General features: G+C 40.9%; 2 protein-coding genes across 4 annotated transcripts; one reads left to right on the forward strand and one right to left on the reverse strand.

Annotated features, from left to right (window-relative positions):
* The first annotated feature begins 1,341 nt into the window (after positions 1-1,341).
* Positions 1,342-4,791, forward strand: LOC133320119 (myosin-8-like). Of its 2 annotated transcripts, none has more exons than XM_061527212.1 (9): positions 1,342-1,360; positions 1,938-2,135; positions 2,429-2,588; positions 2,790-2,942; positions 3,238-3,301; positions 3,376-3,461; positions 3,536-3,678; positions 3,767-3,925; positions 4,350-4,791. In XM_061527212.1, exons 2-9 carry the CDS (start codon positions 2,095-2,097, stop codon positions 4,441-4,443), a joined length of 900 nt encoding a protein of 299 aa, XP_061383196.1. In that variant the 5' UTR covers positions 1,342-1,360; positions 1,938-2,094; the 3' UTR covers positions 4,444-4,791. The 2 variants fall into 2 exon arrangements, with proteins under 2 accessions (XP_061383196.1, XP_061383191.1); XM_061527207.1 differs by lacking the exon at positions 1,342-1,360 and adding an exon at positions 1,481-1,670.
* A 716-nt stretch (positions 4,792-5,507) lies between these two features.
* LOC116768811 (apoptosis-resistant E3 ubiquitin protein ligase 1) lies at positions 5,508-23,732 on the reverse strand. Of its 2 annotated transcripts, none has more exons than XM_032659647.2 (13): positions 23,488-23,732; positions 16,572-16,737; positions 12,608-12,816; positions 11,593-11,732; positions 11,376-11,516; positions 11,141-11,249; positions 10,172-10,567; positions 9,892-10,097; positions 9,464-9,806; positions 9,238-9,383; positions 9,017-9,160; positions 8,747-8,920; positions 5,508-8,654 (listed from the first exon to the last, which is right to left on the reverse strand). In XM_032659647.2, exons 1-13 carry the CDS (start codon positions 23,651-23,653, stop codon positions 8,136-8,138), a joined length of 2,859 nt encoding a protein of 952 aa, XP_032515538.2. In that variant the 5' UTR covers positions 23,654-23,732; the 3' UTR covers positions 5,508-8,135. The 2 variants fall into 2 exon arrangements, with proteins under 2 accessions (XP_032515538.2, XP_032515539.2); XM_032659648.2 differs by lacking the exon at positions 23,488-23,732 and adding an exon at positions 22,104-22,514.
* Between the last annotated feature and the right edge of the window lie 1,723 nt (positions 23,733-25,455).

Genomic DNA, 25,455 nt, shown 5'->3' on the forward strand with positions numbered 1-25,455 from the left:
AAATGTCTAGTCTGCTGACTGGAGGCTCTTGTTAGGGTTGAATTGATGCGTACTGCACTTGATGTTGAACATTTTATATTGATTCATTAGTATTTAGTTGTGAAGAATATCAATAGCGAATAATTCTTGTTTCGAATGTGAGTACGGCGCTTCACGGCGCGGCGCAGCGTATCGCTTGTCAAAACAGTATTTAGTAAATGTTTGGAAGCATCGTTCAGCTGATATATTTTTGAAAGCTAAAAAACCATTTTTTATCATCTTCCTTAATTTTGCAATATAGTTGAGATAAAAATGAGAACTGAGCTTGAAAACCAAAATTTCAACTCTTTTTAGGCAAAAACAACAAAACTCATTAATTCTCCTTTTCTTCTCTCAAAACTGTTATTTTTTTTCAATATTCATGTTTGACTGAAAAGTAATTTAAAAACAAAAGGATATCGTATTTATTTTCAAATTATCAACATTTTCAAACGAGCTACTTTATTTTATTTTGTCTAAGTTTTTTTATCTTGAAAGCCAACAAATGAAATTTTGTCAACAAAATAAGCAAAATGAAATTAAAATTCAGCATACCTACACACTTTGACATTATTCAAGTCTTAGTTGTGTGGGCTTCATTTCCGAACATTTTTCTAATTTTTAAACATAGTATTAATTAATTATCTGTATTTCTTTTTCCAAAAGTCGATCTTATTTATTAACATAAACCATGTCATGCCACGTTCTATCATTTGATGTGTTAGCAATAATTTAAAAAAAAATTGACTTTATAATTGCTGACCTTGAAACTACTGCGTAGTGAAATCTTGCTTAAAGTTACATATTTTAATAAGCTTTAAATAAGAAAACGAAATATTTTATTTTATATTAGCAACACTCAATTGTTATTTTTCTAGTGAAGTAAAATATTTTTCATTTAATTATCTACCTAAAATAATTGCATCAATTAAAAAGCGTACATCACAGTGCCAAAACTCGCAGCGTCAATAAAATGTCCATATTGTAAAACTTTATATGAATTGAAACTTATTTTTAATGATTATACTGTACTGTAGACACTCACAGATCAAACTATCGAATTATCGCGCACTGTCGGTCAAACTATAAGCACGGGAAAGCATCAATGTTCCACTTACTTTTCTCCACGGATACCAAGGACATATCCAGAGACATGCGATCTCACTAGATTCTAAACGCTTAATAGCTCGATGCACCCGAGCCTGGTCCTCATCACGTCAGTGCGATCCCCACCATCGGTACAATTATAATAACACTATTATCGTGTCATTTTCCTCGTGTGTCGATTCCACGTCATGGGAAACCGGCCGCATCACTAATGCCACATGAGATGAGACACGAGGTAAAAGAAACGAAGTAGCTTAAGACTCGTAATACTTGAATGAAATTATTGTTTAAGGAAAATTATTAAAAACTGGTATTGATCCACGTATGGTCAACATGGAAGGATTCTATTCGCCAATATAATGATTGCAGTGATTAGTCTCTGTTGAGACTCACGGGTAGAAAATGTTTACATACTTAATTTACCATTTATGAATGTCTTTGTTGTTTGGGATTGTAAGCCTCGCTGATGCTCGGGTTGCCAGATCCTTACAAATTTAATATAATATAATGTAGCTATATATTCGGCACAAATTTTATTCTTTGTGGTAAGTCATGAATATTGAAACATAAACAATCGTTTCTAAGATAACGCGACTTCTAAGTACATATAGCTGAATTATGCAGTCATAGCTAGATGAAGATCTAGAGACTATGAATCCTTAGGCTGTCATTTCAGTTTAGGTATCTTAAGTCGCTGCTGCCTGCAATCTACTATTTGTCTCGCTCTGATGTAGGGTTTTGTTTTTGGAAGTAGTGTCGTTTTCGCGAGTTGTCATGAGTTTGAAGTGATCAGTGTTATACCATGTCTCCAGACGGACCAGACCGCATGTCAGGAAGCAGTTATTTCTGACTCCAGTCAACAAATTCACGGCGAAGCCTGCCGCGCCCAGCGTCCACTTCGACCGGATCAAGAGCTGCCTGGAGGAGTACACAGCCCCCAGGCACAAGATAAAGACCAAGGCTGCTTCCATGGAGGACCTCACACCCACCAAGAGAATCAAGAGAGAAAAGTACGTCGTAGACAAGATTCAGAACAAAAAAAAAAAAATATCTCTTGGCTCATTAGCTGATTATACCATGACTATAAAATATCACAAATCTAAAACATTTTATTAATTTAGCTTAACTTTGAGGACATTATCTTTTCTGCACAAATGAGATTCCTTGGACGTGACTTACGAACGACAAAATCATTACACAGAATAGCATCTGTAGAATACAATACATAGATTATCCATATTGCGCGCTGCTGTAAGTTCCAGAGTTATCTGGAACGATAATAACCAAGGAGTTCGGATCACAGAACTGTCCAGGACATCACGGGCCGACCTGCCGCTAAGGTGGCGGTGGCGGGGTCCGTGGAACAGCGAGCGGGGGCCAGGGTGGCGCGGTTCATGCTGCTGGCGGCCTGGAGGAGGAGGAGGCACGAGATACGGTTCATGAGGAAGACGCTCGAGTTCCAGGTATGGAGGAATTGGTTCAATGGTGGGTGATGAAAACATGATGTAAAGATGCTCGGCCTGAGTATATCGTAGTGGCAATAAAAGTATCGGTCGGACTTAACTTACTATTGTTATTACTCATTCCTCGTTTACACCACATTATGGTTTCGTGAAAACTCAACCGTAAATAGTGCATGCTGTTTATTAATGTCATTATATCAGGTGAGCTGTTCGGAGCGTCTCCGGCTCCAGGTGTCCGCGCTCAAGTCACTGCTGGAGTCAGACACGGCCAAGGTCCGCCTCGCCATGAGGGAGCTGGACAGACTGAAGAAGATGCTGAGGGACAAGGAGGAGGAGAAGGCGCTGCTAGAGAAGGTCTGTGGCGAACGAAGGTCTTCCTTCTTAATGTTAGGGAATAGTCAGCGCTTGGTATTTGTTTTAACTAGGAATTGGTTTTAACGTTTAATATGTCTATGGCGTTGATGCGATTTAGAGTAATGCTTGAATTATATTTAAATACACAATCTCTCTCCATGTGCCAGAAAAGATTCATCAGTGTAGACCGGCGTCGTGTCCGCCTCCTCCCGATTCTCGTGTTGTAGTTTCTGTAGCAACTACGATAGACGAATATTTCACTATATATATTTTATCATAGTTATTACTTTGTCAGGAGAAGGTCGCGTTAGAGAAGGACGTCAGCGCGGCCGAGGACCGCGCCTCCGAGATGAGTATCGGTAAGCTTCCTCGCACGAGTGACGACGTCTTCACGAGACATAGAGAGTGATACTAAATACTAATCACGCTCCAGGCTGGCGGAACAGTCGCAACGAGCTCGAGAACACGCGCGCTGCGGCTCACAGGCTGGAGCAACAGCTGAAAAAGGAACAGGACAAGGTGGGGTTCAGGACGGAAATGACGTTGATGGTGAAGGATGTACTAACCCATCTCCGTTGTCGCCACGACTGCAGGTGGACAAGTTGGAGGGCGAGCTGTCCCAGCACAAGGTCATCGTCCGCAGCTGCCAGGCGCAGGCGGCGGCGCTGAGGAGGAGGCTGGACGAGCGGGGCGAGCTGTTGCAGCAGACGGAGCAGCGCCTGGCCGAAGAGACCGAGTAGGAACACGTGCTTCTTAGGAGTCCATAACATTCCTTAAGCTCTCTCTCGTCACGGCCGTCTGTATCACCGTGTGAGTGTCCACAGAGCGCGGGAGCAGTGTTTGTCGGAGTGCTCCTCCCTACGGGAGCTGGTGTCTCGTCGCTCGGCGGAGGCGAGGGCGCGCGCGGAGCAGGCGGCGGCCCTGCAGGCGGATCTGCAGCACGTGAGAGACCAGCTGGAGGCCTGGCCCGCCTCGCTCACACGGTACACACCACACTGGCTCACACGAGCTTCATTTTAAGAAAAATTCTTTATATTTTTTAAGTTTCATTTAATAGCAACAAGTTTTCGACTGTATATTTTTTCTCTCTAATTATAATTAGTAGTAATATTTATAATTGATCAATTGATGTCGGACGGGTTAGACAATCGGGACGACAGCAAACATCTTTTCTATATGCAAACAAACTGAGGACGTACAATAGATTCGGTCGTAACAGATCTATTCAATACGAAGCATATCTGTTCCTAAGTCCGAGTTTCCATCGTCACACAACGTATCATAAGTCTTCACACGTTATAGTAATGTGTGACAATTCGAGCTCGGACTACGCACACTGATTATTATGAAACTATGTCCGCATATTGTGTGAGGAAGAGGTTCCGTACGTGTGTTCCGTCCTGGCAGGCTGCTGTGCGCGGCGAGGTCGTGGATACGGCGGCCGATGTCCGTGTCCCAGACCGTGCTGTGGTCGCTCACCCCCGCCCGCCACGGCTGTTGACTGCCTGCTCCGGCTGAAGGCGGACGAGCCTCCTCGTAGCGGCATGTCAGCTCGTATTATATTGCCCGACCACTTTTTAACATTCCGTGGCTCCGTCACATTTAGAACACAACACAAATGTCAATGTTAAAAGCGTTCCTCTTGTGACAGTTCGAGACTTTTTTTTATCTTAGGCATTATAGTTGCTTGGTTTGGACGGCGTTTACAATGAGTCTTTGGTAAGTATGTACTGAGCGTGGTTCGTTTATAATATATTGTATTAGGTCAAGTTGCGATGTTTTTAGGTAAGTCTGTTTTAGTTTTATAAGTCTGTGGTTTTAGTAATGTTAATAAAATGTTGTTATTTGACTTCTGGTTATTTAATGCATTATTATCTGTATATCAGACGGGTTAACATACGAAATTCTTTAATACCGTCAATAGTTCGAACGGGCCGCTTGTGAGAGTTCACCCGGGTGTATTTAACAATTTTTATAGTTAGAAAAATAATTTTCAAAATAATATAAGACACATAATACACTGACAGACATAAAATATATTTGTAATATTAATTATACGATAAATGCTTTTCATTGTCTTTAATCGAAATGAATAAACAAGGTCAGGGGCAACACACTGCGATGAATCACTAATGTCGTGTTTTAGTAAATAGATTGTTTGTATTGTCTGTGGATGAACTCGAGTCTTCTTTCGAGTGATCCGCGGGCATCTCTCTCCTTTTTTCGCTTCCAATTTCGATAATCTATTGAATAACTTGTCAAAAATTGTTTATATCGATATTTAGAACGGATTTACAAGCTTTCAGGTTTTTGTAAGTAAATTTTTTTTACTACTATTTAAGATATCATGTTTTGCATGCGAAGTGAAAAGACAAATCGACAAAATAGTTGCCTTTAATTATTTCATTTACGGATGGCGTTCCTACTTCATATCAATCGATGTTTTGTGGTTTACTTCGTATGGAGAATAGTTACGAGCGCCACACGGCGCGGTCTTCAGCCGCCGCCGACGTAGACATCAAACGAGGACAAGGAAGTGCGTTGAAGCAAATAACAAACAAATAATTTTCTGTAATTATTTATTTTTTCAGTCTTACATTTCTATTCAACCAACTACAAACACATTACATCGGAATCGAATGCTACTGATTAGGCCGCGTTGATATTACACACGTTCATACATTTAAGAATACTCGTACACTTTTGCATACCATACACGTAAAATTTTTTTTCAACAGCAATTTTTAAAAAATGTTCATATAAAATGTTGCCATGTGAAAGAAGCTGCTCTCATCTCTACCAACATAATTGTTCTTAACTTGCATTGACGAAAAGAGCTGGGAATTTGATAATTATAATTAATATTTGGTAAATTACGACGAAATGACTAGTCCTTGGTAGGAATACAAAAATAATGACTTAGGCAATATAAGCTAAAGTTAATATTAACGGCTTACCTTAAACAAGACCACAAGTGTCGGACGTGCTGTGTCGAGGAAAGCTTTGGATATTTTTTTGGAAATATAACTAATTAACGCAACACTGCATACACTTGAAAGAAATATTGTTTTTATAAATCTACTAAAAAAAAAATCTGTCGTTACAGTAGAGACGTTGTAATAACGGCACATCTAATTGTCCTTATCCCAACATGAATAATCTAACAGTAAGTAGTCCACGGGACGGTAGGCCTCAGAAAACACCCGGACCGAGTCCAGCGCGAGGGATGCAGTGTTGCCAAGATTTAGGCATTATACAGCTTCCGATCATCTACTTTGCAGCTAGATATAAGCTAAGGCGACACCAAAACAAACTTTTTACTAAAAACGAAATAAAAACAGAGATGACGGGTGAGCGGTTTTTGAAATATTTAATTTAAAAAACTAATCATGACACTGGCAGAATATACTGTGCACGTCTTTGCACTGATGAAGGCCATATTATAAAAAAAAAATCTTTTAAAAACAGAACAATAAATTTAAGGCAATTAAAAATAATACTATAGTATAATTATTAATTACATTTGTTTGTTTAAAATATGATACTGGGATTAATCAAGTCAACGTGTAAAAGTAAGTGATCCCTAAATGATAATAAAATGTTCATCCTACGAGGGACATTCTTTGACACTCACATACTCTCGGTCTCAAGAGGTCCGTGAACAACGTAATTAAAACGAAAAAGAAAAGAGGCCGTTTGAAACAGACAGACAGGGACTGTATCCGAGAGGTTTAGCGCGTGCTAACACTTGAAGTCTTCACAGGAACGGGAAGTGTGCGCTGACTTCACGGAGGAATAACAAGTGTCAACAAGTTGTAATGCCTTTTTTAATCTCTTCATTTTTATTATCGCCTGTTACATTCGTAACCCTACTCGCTCTGAACTGTCTACCTTCTTTTGTACATTTGATTTTCTTAAATTAGTTTTTTTTTTGGCTGTTATTTTTACAGCCTGCAATATCTGTTTGTTTCCATATTCATTGATAATCTTTTTTTTTGTATTCTTTCTGTTAGTAAGTGTCGTAACATAAGTCTGATTCATCTCTTACACAAAGTTAATATCTTAATGCGTATTAACTGTTCAAACTATCGCTAGGGGGACCGAGGTTTAATAAGACTATGTGATGTCGTTTCATAATCTCGGATTATATACATGGAATACATTTTTTTTCTAGATTATATGTTTTGAGTTCTCATCATAGGTTATATGTAGTTGTGCGATGTGATACATTTGTGATTATCGTCGATATCATGGGAGCCTGACTGGAGTCCGCGGGGGGAGATCTCGCATACGAGTACACTGCTCTGTGCGAGACGCTGTAGCGGACACGACCTACAACAGTTATAATAACAAAACAAAACGACACACAAACAGCCTCTCATGAGATCGTTGGGGAACTATCGCAGATAACGCTTTGGTATATTCTAGAAACACTGCCAGGGGTGAACACATCAGCTGCACGTTGACGAGTCACGTCGAGAGCCCGCCGTGAGTCCAGCCCTAACTTGTGCTTGAAGTAAAGCGAGGTCCTCTGACCTCTGGGTCAACATTATTGTCGCGCATTCAACATACACATTATCAATTCCTTCGCCGCGGACGATTCACATTGGCAGGAACACGTTACAGCACTCCGTCCGCCGCCGCTTGCAGACGTTGACGGAAATCTTCTTAGTCTAGGATACTCGACCTAGCGTTGCGTTCAACAATATGTTTCAGCTACAACTTCTACGACTACCTGACTACGGCTCGGCTAGTTAACGGCCAGGACTACATCGCGCAGACTCCACCGAAGCTGGAGCAGTCCACGGCTCGTGGTTCGAGATTTATCACTACGACATCTACAGAGAGTGCGATCGGAACATAGAGAGGAGCGGGAAAATAACAGGAGCTCTGAACCGGCGGCTTAGGAAAATAACAGAGGGTTATTCAACACACACCGGCCTGCGGGCAGCGGGAGATGCGGGGCGGGGGCAGCGGGGCGGGGGCAGCGGAGCGGGGGCAGCGGAGCGGGGCGGACGACACGCTGTTCACACATTATATTCGTGAATATTAAACAAAATGAAATATCTCAAGATTCTTGTCTGTATCTGTCGAGCTCTCGATGCGTCCCCGCCCGCCCCCGCCCGTAACCGCCCGTCCCCGCCCGCCCCCGCCGCTCTAACCGTCGTAGTACTCGTAAGTTTGTGTGGACGTTCAGATCATGCCGAAGCCCTCGCCGGCCTCGTTGATGGCCCACAGCAGTGCCCGGACGAGCTGATCGTAGGAGTCGTAGTCCGGCAGACACAGCTGGTTGAAGCAGGTGTGTGCGGTGGGCAGCGCCCCGTGCGTGGGCGCGGCGGCAATCTGGAAGCGCGGGCTGAGATCCCGGAAGCCGCCCGGCGGCAGCTGCGAGCAACCTGTGGTGAACTGGAGCAGGCGCGCGCGCTCCTCGCCGCTGAAGCTGCCCACGGCCGCCCACAGCCAGCCCAGGCGCCGCTCCCACGAGCGCCCGGAGCCCGACACCAGCGCGTGCGCGCGCCAATCCGCCACGCACAGCTCGCCCGTCCCGCACATGAGCAGCTCCAGCTCATTCTCGTCGAAGATGGCCAGCAGGTGGTCGGGCACCAGCAGCGTCAGGCCTCGCAGGAAGGCGTCGGTCTCGGGCCGCCAGCGAGCCGCCAGTCGCCACTGGGCCAGGGCGTCCAGGTACTGCAGCTTGCTGCTGTTGCGGACCTGGGAGGGGTCAAAACGACAGAAAGTTGCAGGTGACCGATACACCACGTCAGATAAACCCGTTCCTGATTCTCTAATGTGCTGACACTCACTCTGATGGTGGAGCCGTTGGGCACCAGGTCTCTGGTCTCCAGCAGGCGGCCGCTGCTGTCGTAGACGTCGTCAGAGAAGTAGATCTCCGGCAGCGAGTCGGACGCGTCCAGATCCGTCTCCAGGATGTACTTAATTTTGGACAAATACAACTCCGGGTCGTCTTGTTCGAAGTACTAAAGGAAATAATTGTTTGTTGAGACGTTTAATGTACCGCACCTATTGCGAGCAAAATCTTTATTTGTCAATCGATCACTCGAGTCCATAGTAACCTTGTAGTGCACGCGCAGTCCTATGATCTGTGCCAGGAAAGACCTCGCGAGCCTCGCCCGCACGAGCTGCCTGTAGGCGCCCCCCAGCGCGCTCTCGTAGAGACATTTCCCGACCACCCGTCCGGCGAACTCGAAGTGCTTCAACTGAGGCGAGATCCCATCAGTACGGGCCACACGGCTGCGGTCCGCGTCCAGTACAGGTCGCGTGCTACCATACAGACCTTGAGATGCGCCGGCCTCTCGGGGTTGGGATGCACCAGGCCGGCGGGCGAGTCCTGGCACGATACGAACAGGCCGCAGCGCGCGTCGAACAGCTTCCCGCACAGCAGGGAGAACCACTCGCGCCTCACGCCGCCCCAGTCCACGCCTGACACCACCATGACATTACACTATACAACTCTCTATATAACAGTCGATGGAGACTCGGCCGCCTCGAGCACCACTCACCCTGCTCGCCCTGGAAGGTCACGTCGAAGTTCTTGCACCAGTCGGCCAAAGTGAAGTGCTTGGTGGCCTTGAAGCTGGAGCGCAGGAGGTCGGCGCGAGACACGCGCAGCGGCAGCTTGTCGTGCGGCAGACGCGCGTGGGCCTTGCGCACCTCGCTGTAGAAGTAGTCCTGCTTGTTTTTAAAACTGTCTTCGCCTCCGCAGTTGGCGATCAGGAGCTGAGTGAATGTAGCAGCCAGCAGGTCCCGCTGGGCGCAGTACAGGGTGAGGGGCGGCTGCACTCCGTCGTCTAGCGTCAGCTCGCCCCCCGGACCCGTGCCCTCGGGCCGCGGGCTCAGAATTAGCTAGAACAGAGGTCAAACGACAGACAACAAATAAGTAAGAAGCGGGAGGCTAACGGTCGTTACTGACGCAACTTCTGTTCCATACCTTTGTCGATGGACAGAGCCGAAACGAAGTGATGCGTTTAGGAATGAATCTGAGAAAGTAGTCCTTGAGCAGCAGCTGCTTAGCGCTGAGCACGCACAGGACACGTCGAGGTCGTGCGGACGGGGAGCTCGGACCCACCGTGCGAGCCTCCCACGTGGCGCCGCGCCGAGAACCCAACTGGCGCTGAACGGTTTCCGTGTCGGCCGCTGAGGTAAAGAAATGATGGATGTTTCCAGATCGCGGCCATTCGGAAAGATCGAGACAGTAACGGCGTCCGCACCTGTGAGGACGATACAATCGAACTCCCCGTTATGCAGGAGCGCTCCCTCGTAGTGAACGGCTGCGCGGAACACGCCAGCGCGCGGGAAGCACAGCGCCACGCTGACCCGGCGCTCCACAGAGTCGTACTCGATGGCGGCGGCCGCGTCTAGCTCGGGGTCGGCTTCACCGCTCGGATCACCGAGCGGGGAGAGGTGGACCGTGAAGCCGCGCGCCGCGGGGTGCTGCAGGGCCGCGGGGTTGTCGAAGCGGTCCCGCGGGTGGAGGTGGAGACGTCGCGGGCGGTGCTCCGTGCAGACGAGGGGGGCCCGCGCTCGGCCCACCCGCGACCGCCGCGCCTCCACACGGCCCGCACTGAACCACTTGCGGTGAGGTCCGCCCGCACCGACTTGTCCGCCTGCGCCACACAACATTCACGTTATAATAATTAATTTAGTAGGTGGTAGAGCCTAGCTGTAGTCATGTAACTGCAAATCGAACATGGGCCGGCTCGTCCGGGGAAGTACCACCCTCTCACAGAAGATCGGCGTGAAGTAGCCTTTAATGTTTACGTTTCGTCCGATGAGTGAGAGAGCCGGTTGACCTTTCCCTATTTTCCTTTCCTTTCCTTATTTCCCGTCATTTCCTTTTTCCCACCCCTCCCTATTCCTATAAAACCAAGGTTGGCAACGCATCCGCAATAGAGATGTTGCGCTTGTCCATGGGCGACGGTGGCTACTGCCCACCAAGTGGGCCGTCTGGTCGTTTGCCACCTTTCACATAACAGTCCCTTTGTCTGCGTTTTGTTATGTAGGAGTTCTTAACTCCTGACCTTTCCTCGCATCCCAATCTTTATACCATTGATGGTAGCACATCGACAGAGCAGAAAAAACATTTCAGACATTGGAGCCACTTATTACCCTGTAAGTCACAGGCCGTAGCCGGAAAATAAGCTGCCAGTAACAGTTGGTCAGTCTCTGATCAGACCCACCGATCAGTATGTTGATGACGTACACCCCGGCGGTCCTCACGGTGAACTTGACCCGCGCGGTGTGCGCCTTGGCAGGGTCGCCAGATCCCAGCTCGACGACCGCCGCTATCTGGAACACAGATTATACATTCGGACGGCTGAATCTCTAGAAATAATCTTAACTTCGTGCAGATTCTCCAAAGATAGTGATGGAATCTGTCAGAATGTTCTTTATCAACGTGATCCCACAAGTCACCTTCCTGGTCCCGTGTGCGATGTGTACGACCAGGTCGTCCGTGTCGCACACCGGGTAAGGCTGCCCGTTTCGTTGGTAACAGTGCACAGTGAAGCACATCGTCTCGCCTACAGCCTGTGGCTCCTCCCAGCCCCACTCCACCTGCCAACGTCAACCGAGCTCGTGATCGTCTCTGACCGAATACTCTACCACCTGAACCATCTTCAAAAACCTGTACCTTGCAGCTGGGCGGGTGAAGGTACTTCCCGGTGACGTACTGCAGCAGTGAGTGCTTGGCTTCGGGAGCCAGGGACGGCTGAGTCATAGCTGCCAGGGTCACCAGCCCACATACCGAGATGGACACCACCAGCATACCGCCTACATATCGGAAAGGCCTCATCATCAGGTCTGAGAATATTTCAAATGTTAGAATATTCCGAGGAGCGCAATAATACAGTTCGTAAACCATCAATACATTGTCTCCGGCAGACCCGTCGAGCCCGGCGCGGCAGAGGATGAGCTCATTAAACATTCAATAATTCTTACAACATATGAGAATAACTAGATGGCTCATTAACGCGTCCCCTGCAGAGGGTCCGATATATCTTATTCCTATCTGGAGTCACAACGATTCAAGCGCTCGCCTTTCTCTGACTGTTAAATGCAATAGTTTCAGTTACTTTACGTTTATTGATACGAAATGTTCACCTTTCTGCTACTGCTTGTTGGGAAAAACCTTTGAAGTATTAATTTATCGAGAGGCAACCGAGTTAGGAACATTCCGGAAACGACAGAGATGTGATAAAATAAAGTAAAAATAGTTCTTTTATTTTTTATCTCAATGTAGTCTAATACTTCGTTTAAAAATGTCGCTAGGTTGAGGACGAGCCGGTGACACAGTGGTAAAGCGCGACGGCTAAACGAGCTGGACATGTGACAAACGAAGTCCAGGTCCGTGTTTTAACTTTTATCAATGTCAATACAACTTCTGTGGTAATGTCACTTCTGAAGCATCCATGTCTATGTTTTATTTATTCTCAGAGTACGCGACGGTATGAATGTTATCTAAGACTTTCGTGAGTTTTATTCATTTCAATGAGTAAGAATGTTAATTCGCGAACATAAAAATATGTGTCTCACACCGACCACCAGGGTAAGCTATCGCGCTCGAGGAAGCACTAGACGACGACAAGTGTTGTAATGAAATAGAAGCTGTGTTTATTCAAGATCAGAGATGTCCGTCCAGTGCCCACCCCATGTCCAGGCGTCCTGATGCTTGCTACTCTTGACCACGGCGCTCCACAGGTCCGACTTGAGCGACTGCAGGGCTTCCTTGCCGGTAGGGAGGCTCTGCCTCGCGGTGGACCACACGCTGAAGTCCTTGGGCTCGATGACGTGCCTCGCGGCGGAGTCCTCCACCCAGTACACGTCCTCCAGCGACGACACGTCCAAGCTCAGCAGTCTAGCGACATTATATGAATAGACAAACATTTTAAACAAACCTCTTAATAATAATATAAAGTCATTTCGCAAGGACCAATTTCATTCATTTAAATATAATTATCTAATATAAATGACACATTGAATGCACACCTTTTTTTTTGACAAATTATGTTTATATTTTCCTATCTACGATATTTAAAATGTCTCGTTTATGTATATAACATAACAAAAAGAAGACGTTGTTATTGAGATTGATGTGCCCTAATGTTGATTGATGCACGCAGTGGCCTTTGGTAAATATTGTTTGGATCAAGGTACTGACCGGATCCACTGACTTATTAATATTAATGATAATGAAGACGAGTCATACTTCAGTGACACGTTACTGTATTAATATTCCCTGATCCTTCTTATGTTTGGTCGTATCTAGACCTATCTCTAACACATAAAAGATTTCTTTCGACAACTGAAAATGTTGCAAGTGGACAATTTTATTTACGTCACGATGCGGACTCGCTGCGGTGTGAGAGAGCCACTTCGCCACTCGAAGTTCTACATGTAGCTAGTTATATAGGATGCTACGGAATATCCGAAAAGGAAATATTATAAGATGTCCAGTCCCCCCTCGTCTCCCCCTCGTCCCGAAGAACGTGCTCATAACTTTATACCGATTTATATTGATATTATAATTTTGTGGCGCAATTTTTTTATCGTCATTCGTGACAATTACTTGAGTATTATTCTTTAGACGAAAAATATGAAAAAGATAATTATTAATTAATTTTAAATTGTATGAGACATTCCGTCTAACAATAAGTAAATTTTCGAGCGCCGCGTTCGCATCACATCAACACTCAGCATATATTCGGATCGCTGACACTAGTCGCTCCGTGAACCGTCGCCTTGCGTCGCCTTGCAGCTTTCACCGGCAGATTCCACTTTACATAATACAGTTGGGGGGACTTTGCCTGACTATTACATAACCGGGCGAACACTACACATTGATTTGGGAATATTTATATCAGAGTGATTGATGTCCTCTAAATAAAGAAATCATTTTAAACTGAAATGAAACAAACTTGTCGGTTTTTAATAGTAATGGTTTATTTAAAAAAATCATTAGGGAGTAAACGGAGAAGCTATTGTGCAATATGAAAGGGAATCGGTCGGATTCTGTATCGGGCGTGGGAGGCTTTCGATGATCATATAATATTCAGGGAGAGTTGCGAGCGGGATTACAATCTGACCGAGATTCAATGACTAAACTACTGTCTTGTGTTTATGTATATTAAGAGTATATATGTTCTTTAAAAGCTATATAACAAGTTGATTTTTTAGAAATATCGGATTAAGAATTAACTAAAATATACATAGAAATAGAAGTTAGCTGTTAAGTAAATGAAATGATTGCTGGACTCATGCCAACTCGTGTTTCACAAGTGCGAACAAAGAAACCTATCTTATAGCTGTCTGCAAACTGTAAATTGTATTTAAAACCCAGCGCCTAGTCATGTAACTTGTAAGCCGGCGTTAAGCTCTCCGACTACACACGAGGCATTTTAACACACGATTATCCGATTAGAAACAGCGACGTCTCCTGAACTAATGCGCTTTCGATCGACCAAGGATGCTCCGGGGCTCATTAACACTCACTGCATTCACAATTACCAAGTATTCACTCTCTTCACTAACCAGTGGCAACATTGCTTGTGACATTTTTTTATATATCTGCACAGACGTATACCCTTTTTTCTGCATCCCTAATGTTAGTTACTTAAGAACGCAGTTTAAAAAAAAGATTTCCTTTTGTGTAACAATTATATAGGTACATATGTGGGCACAAAAATAAAAAAAGAGAATTTGCAGTGATATAATTAAAGTCTTATTAAGATGAGCAATAAGCATTATAATCAATGCGAATAGCACTAATAACTAATCGTACTTGTCGAATTGGCAACCATCTTTTACAGATACAAAACAAACTATAGCAGACTTCCAGCGACGGAGCAGGCGCTACACTGTATAAGTCCTCGCATTCTAATATGAAACGCTTCGAAGGTAAACTTTTTATTGTTCCGAAGTCTTTGGCAACACTTGCCTCTGAACATTTCGGTTTGACGTAAGCGGATCGGCTAGAAACTTTAAACTGATCTGAACACAACTTGCTCTCTCAAGACACGAGCGGCCTTATTGGATATCGAGAATAGAAAACGTAGCGTTTGTAATGTGTTCCTGTTATTGACACATGATAACATTTCAACTAAACGTCTTACTTCCGTTTGATCTCGTCTCCTCGGAACTCCTCGAAGCTGTGCTCCCATTCACCTAAACATCTCATTTGAACGGTTGTTGGCCTAAACGTCACCTAATCCGCGTCATCTATGAATGTACTATAACAATGTAGTTTAAATCTTGGTTTTCATATATTTTTTTATATTTTACGAAATAATATTCAACTCTTGTTATAGGAACAGCTGAAACCGAGATATGGTTCGAGCTAAATTAAAAATGTCGCATGCAAATTGGTTCGTCCATCACGCTGAAAGGAATTTCCCACAATGGAGTGTTCTATTTTAAGCGCTTATTTTTAAGGCTTTGTTTGTCGGAGATATATTTGATATTTATAATTAAAAAGAGCAGAAATATTAAAAGGGAAAATTTTAAGAATGTTTTATATAGACTCGTTATACGCGAACAAACGTTAATACGTATGTTATCACACACACTCACTCACGAACACTCACGTTTCATGTCTTCAAATAAATATAGCGGAGAGTTGTCAACGCAACACGAAGAATGTGAAAGGAAAGTTGAATTATGTAAAACATGAACGTGTGCTATCGATATGCGATAGACGTTCAGATATTATACAGACATTTATATTACATATGAGGTCGGAGCGACCGCTAAGGCAACAGAGATTTAAAAATCACATATATAACAGACTAGATGTAGGTGCGCTGCACTGCGGCACATTTTATTTTCCAATTCATGTTGTTTTTTATAAGTCGATTGGATTGTACGTACTTAATGAGGTCTAAGATTTTCGCGAGTATTCATTAAAATAAAATTAATATATTTCGGATTTACTACGCGAATTTTATTATTTTAAAAATTACATAAACCCGACGTTTCGGTTACTTTTCAGCGACCGTGATCACGGGCAGACGAGATGTGTCTCGACACACTCAACGAAGTAACTCCGAAAAATATTAGTTTTATTTTAATGAACATACTTTTAACTGTCGGTATATTTGTATTTGAGTCACGCGACCTTCGAGATGAGATGATTAGTCGCTCCAATACAATGGCTGACGGCCTTAAAGATAACGACTTCACGGAACCAGGGAGCGTCGTTGATGGAGGCGAAATAAAAACAGTCGAGCTCGTTAAGAATAGTATCCTGGTTCCCTGCACTATCAGCACTTAACAGATCCATACAGATGTCTTCAAGTCTTTGTATCCCAACGGCGACCTGGATTTTGGATTTATCCACTACATACTTGTCTAAGAAACTGATTTTCATTCACATCGAAAGTTACTACGATGGACTGTTGCGGAATATTCCGTGTTCAAAGCTGGGATCCTCATACTGAACCAGCGCAGGCGAAAGGTTGAAGGAAACGTGCTCTGACGTTCTGACGTGATAATACATGTGACGCCCTCGTTTGATTGATGGAGAGTAATGTATTGTCAAAGCAGACACAGGACGACATACAATGTAATTGTTGTAATGGACTCTGTTGCTACGTTATTCTTTCCATCGACACTAACTTGGGATAAGCGTGTTGCAGTTTGTGCGTGGCCAGCCACTGTCGCAGGATGAGTCGTTGTTGCAGCACGTGGGCCGCGCGCCGCAAGCGACGCTCCTCAGCCGCGGGCAGCTCCGGGAGGCGCTCCATGTTCTCCGGTGAACCGCATCCAGACAACGTCGATATACCTGAAGAATAGAAGTTGGCGACATGTCACTTGCAAGCCTCGTGTCAACTCGCCAAGTAAAAGCTTTTAACACGACCCCTCGATCTATCTAACTACTCTCAAACCGATTTATTTCATCGAAGTAGCCCTGGCGCATTGAAAGACATACAAAAAAAATAGTTATCTAAAAGAAAACGCTGTTTCCGCTCGGTGTGGTGCAACAGATGTAGCCGAGTGATACATGTAACAATGTTAATTGATGTCGCAGTAGAAATAATGCCTTATATGTTCATTGGTATCACAGAAAACAATGAAACGGACTGACTAGAAAAAACCGATTGTATTATATCAAATTAATTTATATTTTCATCAAGCAAGCGGCGTTGTTTTGTGATGTCTGTCATAGTCTGTCGAGACTCAAATGTTTAGCGTAAAGCTTGGGACCGTGTATATCCATCAGGCGCTAATAGTTTGTTGTCGGTCCGTAGCTTAGCGACGGCGACCTCCGCCGCGGTCCTTATAGAATAGGAGCATTAAAATATTTCCTACCATCTTGCTTCAGTGTGACTTATAATGTATACGAATATTCTAATCTTTACAGGTAACTGAATACGTATACGTACTTATATAGTAATGAATATTTATCCTCCTTTTCTATTTAGAGCTTTTTATACAAATATTTATTTATATAAGAAGAGACAGAAACGATGTAACACTTATATATATATTGCGAATATTAGAGTAGAAGTGGCAAGTAGCCAGAACGTAACTATCAGAGCTCAGTCTATTAAAACTTAAATTTGTGTAGAAAACTTAAAGTTCCTTTAATTTATAATATAACATTACTTTAGACTTCCTTGTAAGGTTTATATCAATTTTAAATATTTCTATAAATATTGGGTTGCCAACATTTTTTATAATATATAGTATATTCATAATAGTTACATAACTTATTAACCGGAAACTGAAAGGAGGCTTCCGAAGCAAATTGCATGTTCACGTGAGACACGCCGGGTGACGTCACTATCCCTTAACGAGCCTGCAGCTTTCAAACCATCGTGTGACGCGATGCTGCAATGTCTGAGTAGCTTTTATTAGCACAGCTTAAAGCAGAATTTACTAATGAATAAATAAACTTCGTACGGATTGAATAGCTCAGTAACTGATAATTACTCTTCAGAAATGATGACACGGTTACTTTTTCTATGTTCAGAAGGTCACAGGTCAAGGTCGAGAATAATCTTATCATGTATCATATGCTGTGAGGTCTAGTGTGCTCTCATCGAGAGCTGGTGGAGGTTCGAGAAGTGCAGACGATCAATAGTGCTATAAACATGTTGCACAAAGAATAACCGCATGACACAACACAACGACGATTACATGATTAATGATATGATCTCATGGCTGCCTAATCTAGCAACTAAAGTCAACTGTTTCACCCACTCTACCTCTGTTAACTGTGGCACAACCCTACTGAGGCTTCCTGTCACATCTCATATCGAAGATAAATCTATCCTCATTCTGGGCCTTCCGTTACCTTTTCCTCATCCTGAGTCTATTTTAATTTCCTTGTCACATGTATGAAAGCGTAATATTGTTTCACAATACAATATTTGCATGAACAAGTCGCTAGTCTATCAATTTATTAATATGGGTAGTGAAATAGTGGATCCTTTTCGATTAAGAGAAAAACAATTTGAAAAAAACTACACATCAAAGGCAGTGCACACAACTGTGATTATAATAAAATGTAGAAGTCGGTTTACAATCGAACATTTATTTAATAAAAACTAAGTGAAAATAATTAGATAACATCTCGCCGTATATTGTCCAAGCACCGACTTGCCAGGTCGCCAAGAACGAGTGAAAGCAACGCTTATACATTTGTGTACAGACATAAACAATTCGGGGGTTGGTTTTGGTAAAACATCGAGAGTAAATAACTGCCAACTTTTGGTTCTACGACATTATTTTTGATTAGTAAAGTTTTATAGCGTGTGTTCTTTGCCTATAGCCTCGAAGTTCCCATGAACGACCCAAAGACATAGATAACGTACACTCACTGTTAGTTTGCGTTTAAATCACGAACTAAGAAATTAAAGCGATAGTAGGCGGCTTGTTATTACAAACATTATAAATACAAGTTTACGGTGCAGTAGGTTCTTCGGTCCTTTGATACTTTTATAAGGTAAAACATTCCTTTGAACCGTGGTCGTTGACCTCAATCATAGCATCAAAATAATATAATTTGTAAGGCTGTACATGGCTCATAAAGACTATGACATGATTTATGCGAAAAAGGTATCAATGAGGTAAAAAGTGATATGAGAGCACATTGGTCACTAGTCCTCTATATAACACCTTGTACCTCGGCGTCGATGCTGTCTTAATAGATATTTTAACTTTATGTATGTATAAAAATGTTTGGAACACAAATTTCGTAAAACCTTCGGCAATCACTAGATTGTTAGTATCGAGTACAGACATTATATTGGTGAAGTGAGATATGAAAGGCAACATGTGTTAATATTGAACTTTGATATTTCAATGTTTCAATTCATGATGCTAGTAAACCATAATGAGGATAGAAAGTAATCACTCAGCGTTAGGTAATAAATGTAGAAATCCAGTCCCAGAAGACGCAGAACGTAATAGTCTTGAGACAAGGAATGGGGAAATTGTCTTAGACAATACGATAGCAGTTAAGAAGACATGGAAATAATCAGCGACCTGTATGAAACTGATAACAGAATGAGAACCTCACGAGACAATTTAAAGATATATGTTGTCCTATAATAATTACTTGGCAACACGGGAATTATGAAACTTCTCCTAAGAGTAAGGGTGTGTATACAATGATGGGACTCGATATATTCTGGTAAATTTAAAATCCGCTTGAAGACACTTCAGTGAGGGTGGATTAATGTTCTGACTTACATAATATATTACATTAAATAAACATGAAAGTGATGTGAGGGATGTTATAGATCGGGTTTGTTTATTAAAATAAAACAATTGTAATGATCATAATTATCAAAGTTCTTAATTGATAACATTCCCAAGTGTGTACGTTGACTGTACTTGAACCATTAATCTCAGTGCTTTTATATATCGATGTTAGTTTTCATCGTCGAATCGAGAATCCGGTTTCAATCCGACATCATGATGACCAAGACATTTAAGTTACTTAACATACAAACGCTGAATATACTATACCTGCATATATTGTTAAACAGTGAAGACGTTCCGAGCCGAGGTAGTTAAAGAGATTCGATGGTGGAGTCAATATTGTCTGTGATGTGTGAATAACGGATTACGCAATCGATGCACTTGTTGCCGTAAATGGGACGCGGGAACCGGGCCTTCGACCGGCCCCGGGGTTACGGTGACAGAGCCTGTGGAAAAGTCCGGGAACCGCCCGGAAACCACCCGGGGGGACACATAGATTCACAATTGTATAGCCTTATTAAAAACACACAGGTTCGTTCGATATTTCTAAGGTACTTCATTCATGACTAGAGACTTGTTTATTTAAATTTCTTATAAGAAAGAATTACTTAGAATTCAACCCCAAGTTATATCAGGAGGAGCGACTTTATTTGATTTGAAACGTTGACTCTAGCGTTGATCTACAATATCTAAAAGCACACGCTTTTTAAAATAAATTCAGATTTTCGGGTGTGACTCGCTGTAGAGTGTACAAAATTTCAAATACATATCTATTTTAATAGGTAATATGTTTGTGGGATATTTATAGTAAAATTATGAAATAGTAACATGACGTCCGTGAGTCTCGTACTCGTAGATGTTCTGTATGCCGTTCTGAGGCTGGTCGTAAAACTCCCGAGTCCGGGTTAAGAGTGGCTCGAGTGCCTTTAAAATTTGTTAGCAAACAATGAAAGTAAAGAGGTCAAGTTCATGCATGATTTGAGTCAACCTTTGAAAACAAACCGTCCTCTACCGCCCTCGACCGCACTCGCGCCTCGCAAATAAAATGACTTACATATAATAAATGTTAAGTAGTAAGTCGACACAGATTAATACAATATAATACACTGCTACTTGTGTTTTGATATCATAACACATTTTATCCGTGCTATGGAATATAATTTAAAATGAACAGTTTTCCCACTAAACCCGTATGGAACCATCATCTGATACCTATACTTTGTCCGTCTCTCTGTTTCTTTGTTCTGGCTCACCTCTGTAACGGTGGGACCGAATTTGACAACTCTCACTCACAGATAGGTAATGTCTCAACTCACAGATAGGTAATAAGGGAAAATTTTCAATTGGACTCTATGAGTCCTTTAATAATAGCCTAATTTTCAATGTTTTGAAGGGATTTTCGAGAAATCGAATTTGATCTTATAAGAGCGATGACATTCATCGCAAAAAGGAGGTAATAAATATTTTATTTAACAGTCTAGCCTTTAGCGTTTAGCCTTTTTTGTTACAAACATTAAGTAATCAGTTAATGAATTTTATGTTTTTTAATTAATATAATTATGTAGTATCAGACAAAAAATAAAAGTCCAGTATGATATGATACATCAACAAAACTCAACTAAATATCGACCAAGTCGATTTGTACGCTTACCACCAGTCTATACGTTAACAGTTTATCGTACATAAATCTTCGCATATTATAATCTTAACCTAGGTTATTTAATGAGAAACGGGAATATGTTCGTGTGCAGTGTAATACGCACTCGTATTAAGCGTACCGTTCACAAACTTACAACGTTTAATTAATATTCCCTCGCTTCGAACATCGCGATACAAGGTTTATATACAGACGAATAATATCGCTGCTTATTTTTTTTGTTTGTTTGTAATATATAGAACATTACGAGACCTAGAAGTTAATATAAACGAACTCATATTGAAAAACTTTACGAAGATATATTTAATGAAAATAAATTTCATAGATATTCGATAAATAAATCATTACGAAAACAGTGTATTGGAGCTTGAAAAATATTCAATTAAATAGGAATTTTCAAAAACAACGAACAGGTGTTTTTAATAAATTTAAACAACAAAACTAAATATGTGATACGGTTTAATTAGAATATCTATTACAATGGAAACCCGTACGCTTAGGACGAGTTTTCTCTAGCACTACATACGAATTGTTTCGCGTTTCTAAGTTAACAGCCTACGTTAATACTGTAATGTCCTTAGATTAATAATCAAAAACTGTTAACGCTCTGTGTGCAGTGTGACGGTGTAAACTTGTGGTAAGCGAACTCTTGTGATCACTGACAGCCTTTGAAACTAATAATATAAGTTTAAACAACGAAATAGTTTACATGAACATAACGTAATAAGTCAGTTGATTCTCATCCAAGGATTGCCAGTCACAGAGTGGCTCGACACCATTACCTGAGAAGGTGGACATCCCCGACAGCAGCGACAGCCCCGAGTGTCTGCTGTTGGAAGGATGGATCATCCCTATGGAGCATATTTCAGAGTCCTCGAACTGCCACATATTTGATACTACGATACGGATTTACCGAAATATACACCTCCGACTCTTTGTGCTCTTCGCCTAAATTATATGAGATGTTATATTCAAAGTTCGCTTCCGAACTTCCCCAGGGATCAAACACGATAGTTAATATTAATTATATATTTTTTATCACATTACATTGACATTAGTTTACAGCGAGTGATGTAGAAGGATATGCATATGATTGGAAGTGTCCTCGCAACACAAAGGTTGCGGCGCGACTGAGGACTAACGGCCTTTGGGCGAGATCGGGCGGGAAACACCCCCGTCGGAACGGGGGGATGGGGGAGTGGAAGTGACGTCACTGTGTAGCTAGTCAAACTAAAACCTTTTATGATCTACCGTAATTATGGCCTGACAATAAAACGAAAAAACAATTCAACAACTAACTATAAAACTACTGAAGAATAATTAAAACTACACAATATATTAAATGAATGACAAATTATTAGTGTAAAGTTGAATAACTTTTTGCAGAAATCATCAGAATTAAAGAGCAGCTTAACAATTAGTTAGTAGGCTCTCCTGGATCCTCAATACTGACGAGTGAAGACGGATTGGGGATTTGATATCACAATTAAAGGAGAAGGTGCATTAATAGTTGTTGCATTATATTTATACACAGTCATTGATGTGGCCTCGACATGCCGGAGCATCTTGTACACATACTGGAACGCGACCAAAGGAAAACCTACTTTGTTTGTGTTAAGGATTGAGCCGTACAAAAGACACAATCATTTAATTCTGAATGATTGCCGCTATAAAAAATATGTTCTCTTATAAGTATTTATTCCATTACTTATAAACATACAGTTGAGTTTTTAATTAAAGAATACTTGTATATTTTGTCTTTAGTATAACTAAAGGCTATGTGTGTTTGTATTTTTTATTTCACATAAAATTTTCTATATGTGTTCTCTGTCAAATTAAAATTTATTTTCTATCCCACACACCAGTCTCAATTTTATTTTATTAAAAGATGTGAATACATTTTATATGAACAAAATATATTATACATAACTAAAAAATAAATTATCAATATAATATATCTTATCTATCTATATATATATCTTCACTTAAGTTTAGATATTTTTTTCAATTTTTAGAGAAATATATAAATATTTATGTTAGTTGTTAAAATATTTCTCTATTATTCACTATATGCATTCATTAGACTACTATTTATAAACCAACAATGTATACAGCTCTTAATAAAATCAAAACAAATACGCCTATTTTTTTCATTACTCTACTCACCGAGATCTTTGAATAATTTCTTATATTCTCCGAGATCATTTTGTTCCAACCACTCGTCAACTTCAGAAATATTATCTTCAAATATCTCACTTAAAACTAATCTGGTTATATAAATGAGAGTTAACAAAATAAAAACATTACCACAGTAATTTATTCTACTTAACATAATACGGACTTTTAGTCATCATTACATAGTTTTTAGGAAAACAAACAACAATTGCTACACCCATATATGTAATAGTTTGTATCATGCACAAACGTCACATCTGACATATGTCAAAAGCAATTTTTAGCGAAAACAATCATTTGCAAGGATTGCTAAAAATTAAAGCAAAATTAAAAATATATTTAAATTAAATCTCCTCGTTGAAATACAGTTTGAAATAAAGTAGTTTCTATTCTTTAAAGTCGTTGAGGACTAAAAAGTTTTAATAGTTTCAATATCTTATTATCTCCAAATTAGGGACTGACCATAAATCACCACTCCGACGTAAGATCAAATAAAAAAAGATCAAAGTTTAAATCTCGTCTTGTAAACAGATAATATTTTTGTGTGTAATTAACTACGTATGTTAATGTTTGGAGAGGCGGTGCTTCTCCTTGGTTAAGAACTCCTTTTGCCTAATTGTCTTGTAGTTGATGTAATGAAAAAGCAATCTAGTATATATATGTATTGTAATATTATAATTTACATATTAATCATTGAGACGAGTTTACAGTGCTAAGTTCCAATGGCGACTGTCGACAGAAATATAACAAGTTATTTATTTAGTATGTAACATATCGAATATCGGTTTGTTTCTAAGTGCCAATATGGAAGGTGATTTTTCGCTTACATTAACATCATAATATATAAAACGTAGGCACATCACTTCCCTTCCTTTAAAAAACACTATCTGTAATTGTAAATGGACTGTTTTGGCGATTTCATCATTTTAATTATTTATTTATTTTGTTATTTTATTTTATTTCAGAATATTTCACAAACATATTTATTGAAGCAAAATTAACATCACATAATTTTCTGGGTTAAAAAAAACATTGTAAATACTACTCTCTCTAAGAACAACCTCACAACTCACCAATGCTCCATCCGTAAACATATTAGCCGTTTCTCCTTCAATAACGTTCGATAAAAATATACATTTCAAAGATTTACAAATATAAAACTTATAAGATTCCGTATGTAAAGTGACGATGCAAATTTGGGCTAAAAAAATTGTATTTAAAGATAATAAAAGGAAGCTTAATGATTTATTTAAATATTATTCTATTCCTATGTGTATTCTCCAGGAGGTGCTACATGTCCATTAAACATACATATACTAAACTAAAATCTCTCTTATCAATAAGTTTTTTGAAACAAAGGGCAGTAGCATAATGTTATGATCATAATAAAGATTTATACATATAACTAGATTCAGTTTCAAAGTACGTGCGGCTGTCAAAATATCAAGTCCTTCGTAGTTTTTATTTAATAACTAGGTGCCCAACCCGGCTTTGCACGGGCTCTTTAAAAATATATAAAATACCCTTTTTTACGTAAAGTTGGTTGACTACTTATTTTTTAAGTAAAATCAAGACAAACAAATTTTTCATCATCTTTCTTGTTTAACATATTTTAAGTTTAAACGAAACAATATTATATTTTGATGTTAATAATAGTTTGTTAATATAAAAAATTACAATATTTCTTTGTATACAACATTAATGACGTGATCCTGTGAAGAAATGAACAAATTTTGTTAAGAAGTAGCGTGTGATATGGCAACATTCAACAACAGGCAAAGGTTTTTTTTAAGTTGATGATTTTGAATCTTGTGCCGTTGCACAGTTTTGGCGGCCACAAAATTCTTAATAATATGATCGGGGCACCTACTTTTAATGTTAACTTATGTGGCGGGATTCCTGGAGGTGTTACAGATTGAAACTGTTACACGTCATTAGTCAATTGTAAGCTAAACCTAA

Source organism: Danaus plexippus, chromosome 4 (assembly GCF_018135715.1).
Source record: "Danaus plexippus chromosome 4, MEX_DaPlex, whole genome shotgun sequence".
NCBI lineage: Eukaryota > Metazoa > Arthropoda > Insecta > Lepidoptera > Nymphalidae > Danaus > Danaus plexippus.

What these genes read in the sequence shown, in the direction of transcription:
- LOC133320119 (XM_061527212.1), top strand. Translation starts at nt 2,095, where the DNA reads ATGGAGGACCTCACACCCACCAAGAGAATCAAGAGAGAAAA. An exon ending in CGCCTCCGAGATGAGTATCG is followed by an intron (nt 3,302 to 3,375) that starts GTAAGCTTCCTC and finishes ATCACGCTCCAG; the next exon opens with GCTGGCGGAACAGTCGCAAC. An exon ending in CGCCTGGCCGAAGAGACCGA is followed by an intron (nt 3,679 to 3,766) that starts GTAGGAACACGT and finishes GAGTGTCCACAG; the next exon opens with AGCGCGGGAGCAGTGTTTGT.
- LOC116768811 (XM_032659647.2), bottom strand. Translation starts at nt 23,653, where the DNA reads ATGTTAAGTAGAATAAATTACTGTGGTAATGTTTTTATTTTGTTAACT. An exon ending in CTGCAACACGCTTATCCCAA is followed by an intron (nt 12,817 to 16,571) that starts GTTAGTGTCGAT and finishes TAATGTCGCTAG; the next exon opens with ACTGCTGAGCTTGGACGTGT. An exon ending in TTCACCCGCCCAGCTGCAAG is followed by an intron (nt 11,517 to 11,592) that starts GTACAGGTTTTT and finishes TGACGTTGGCAG; the next exon opens with GTGGAGTGGGGCTGGGAGGA.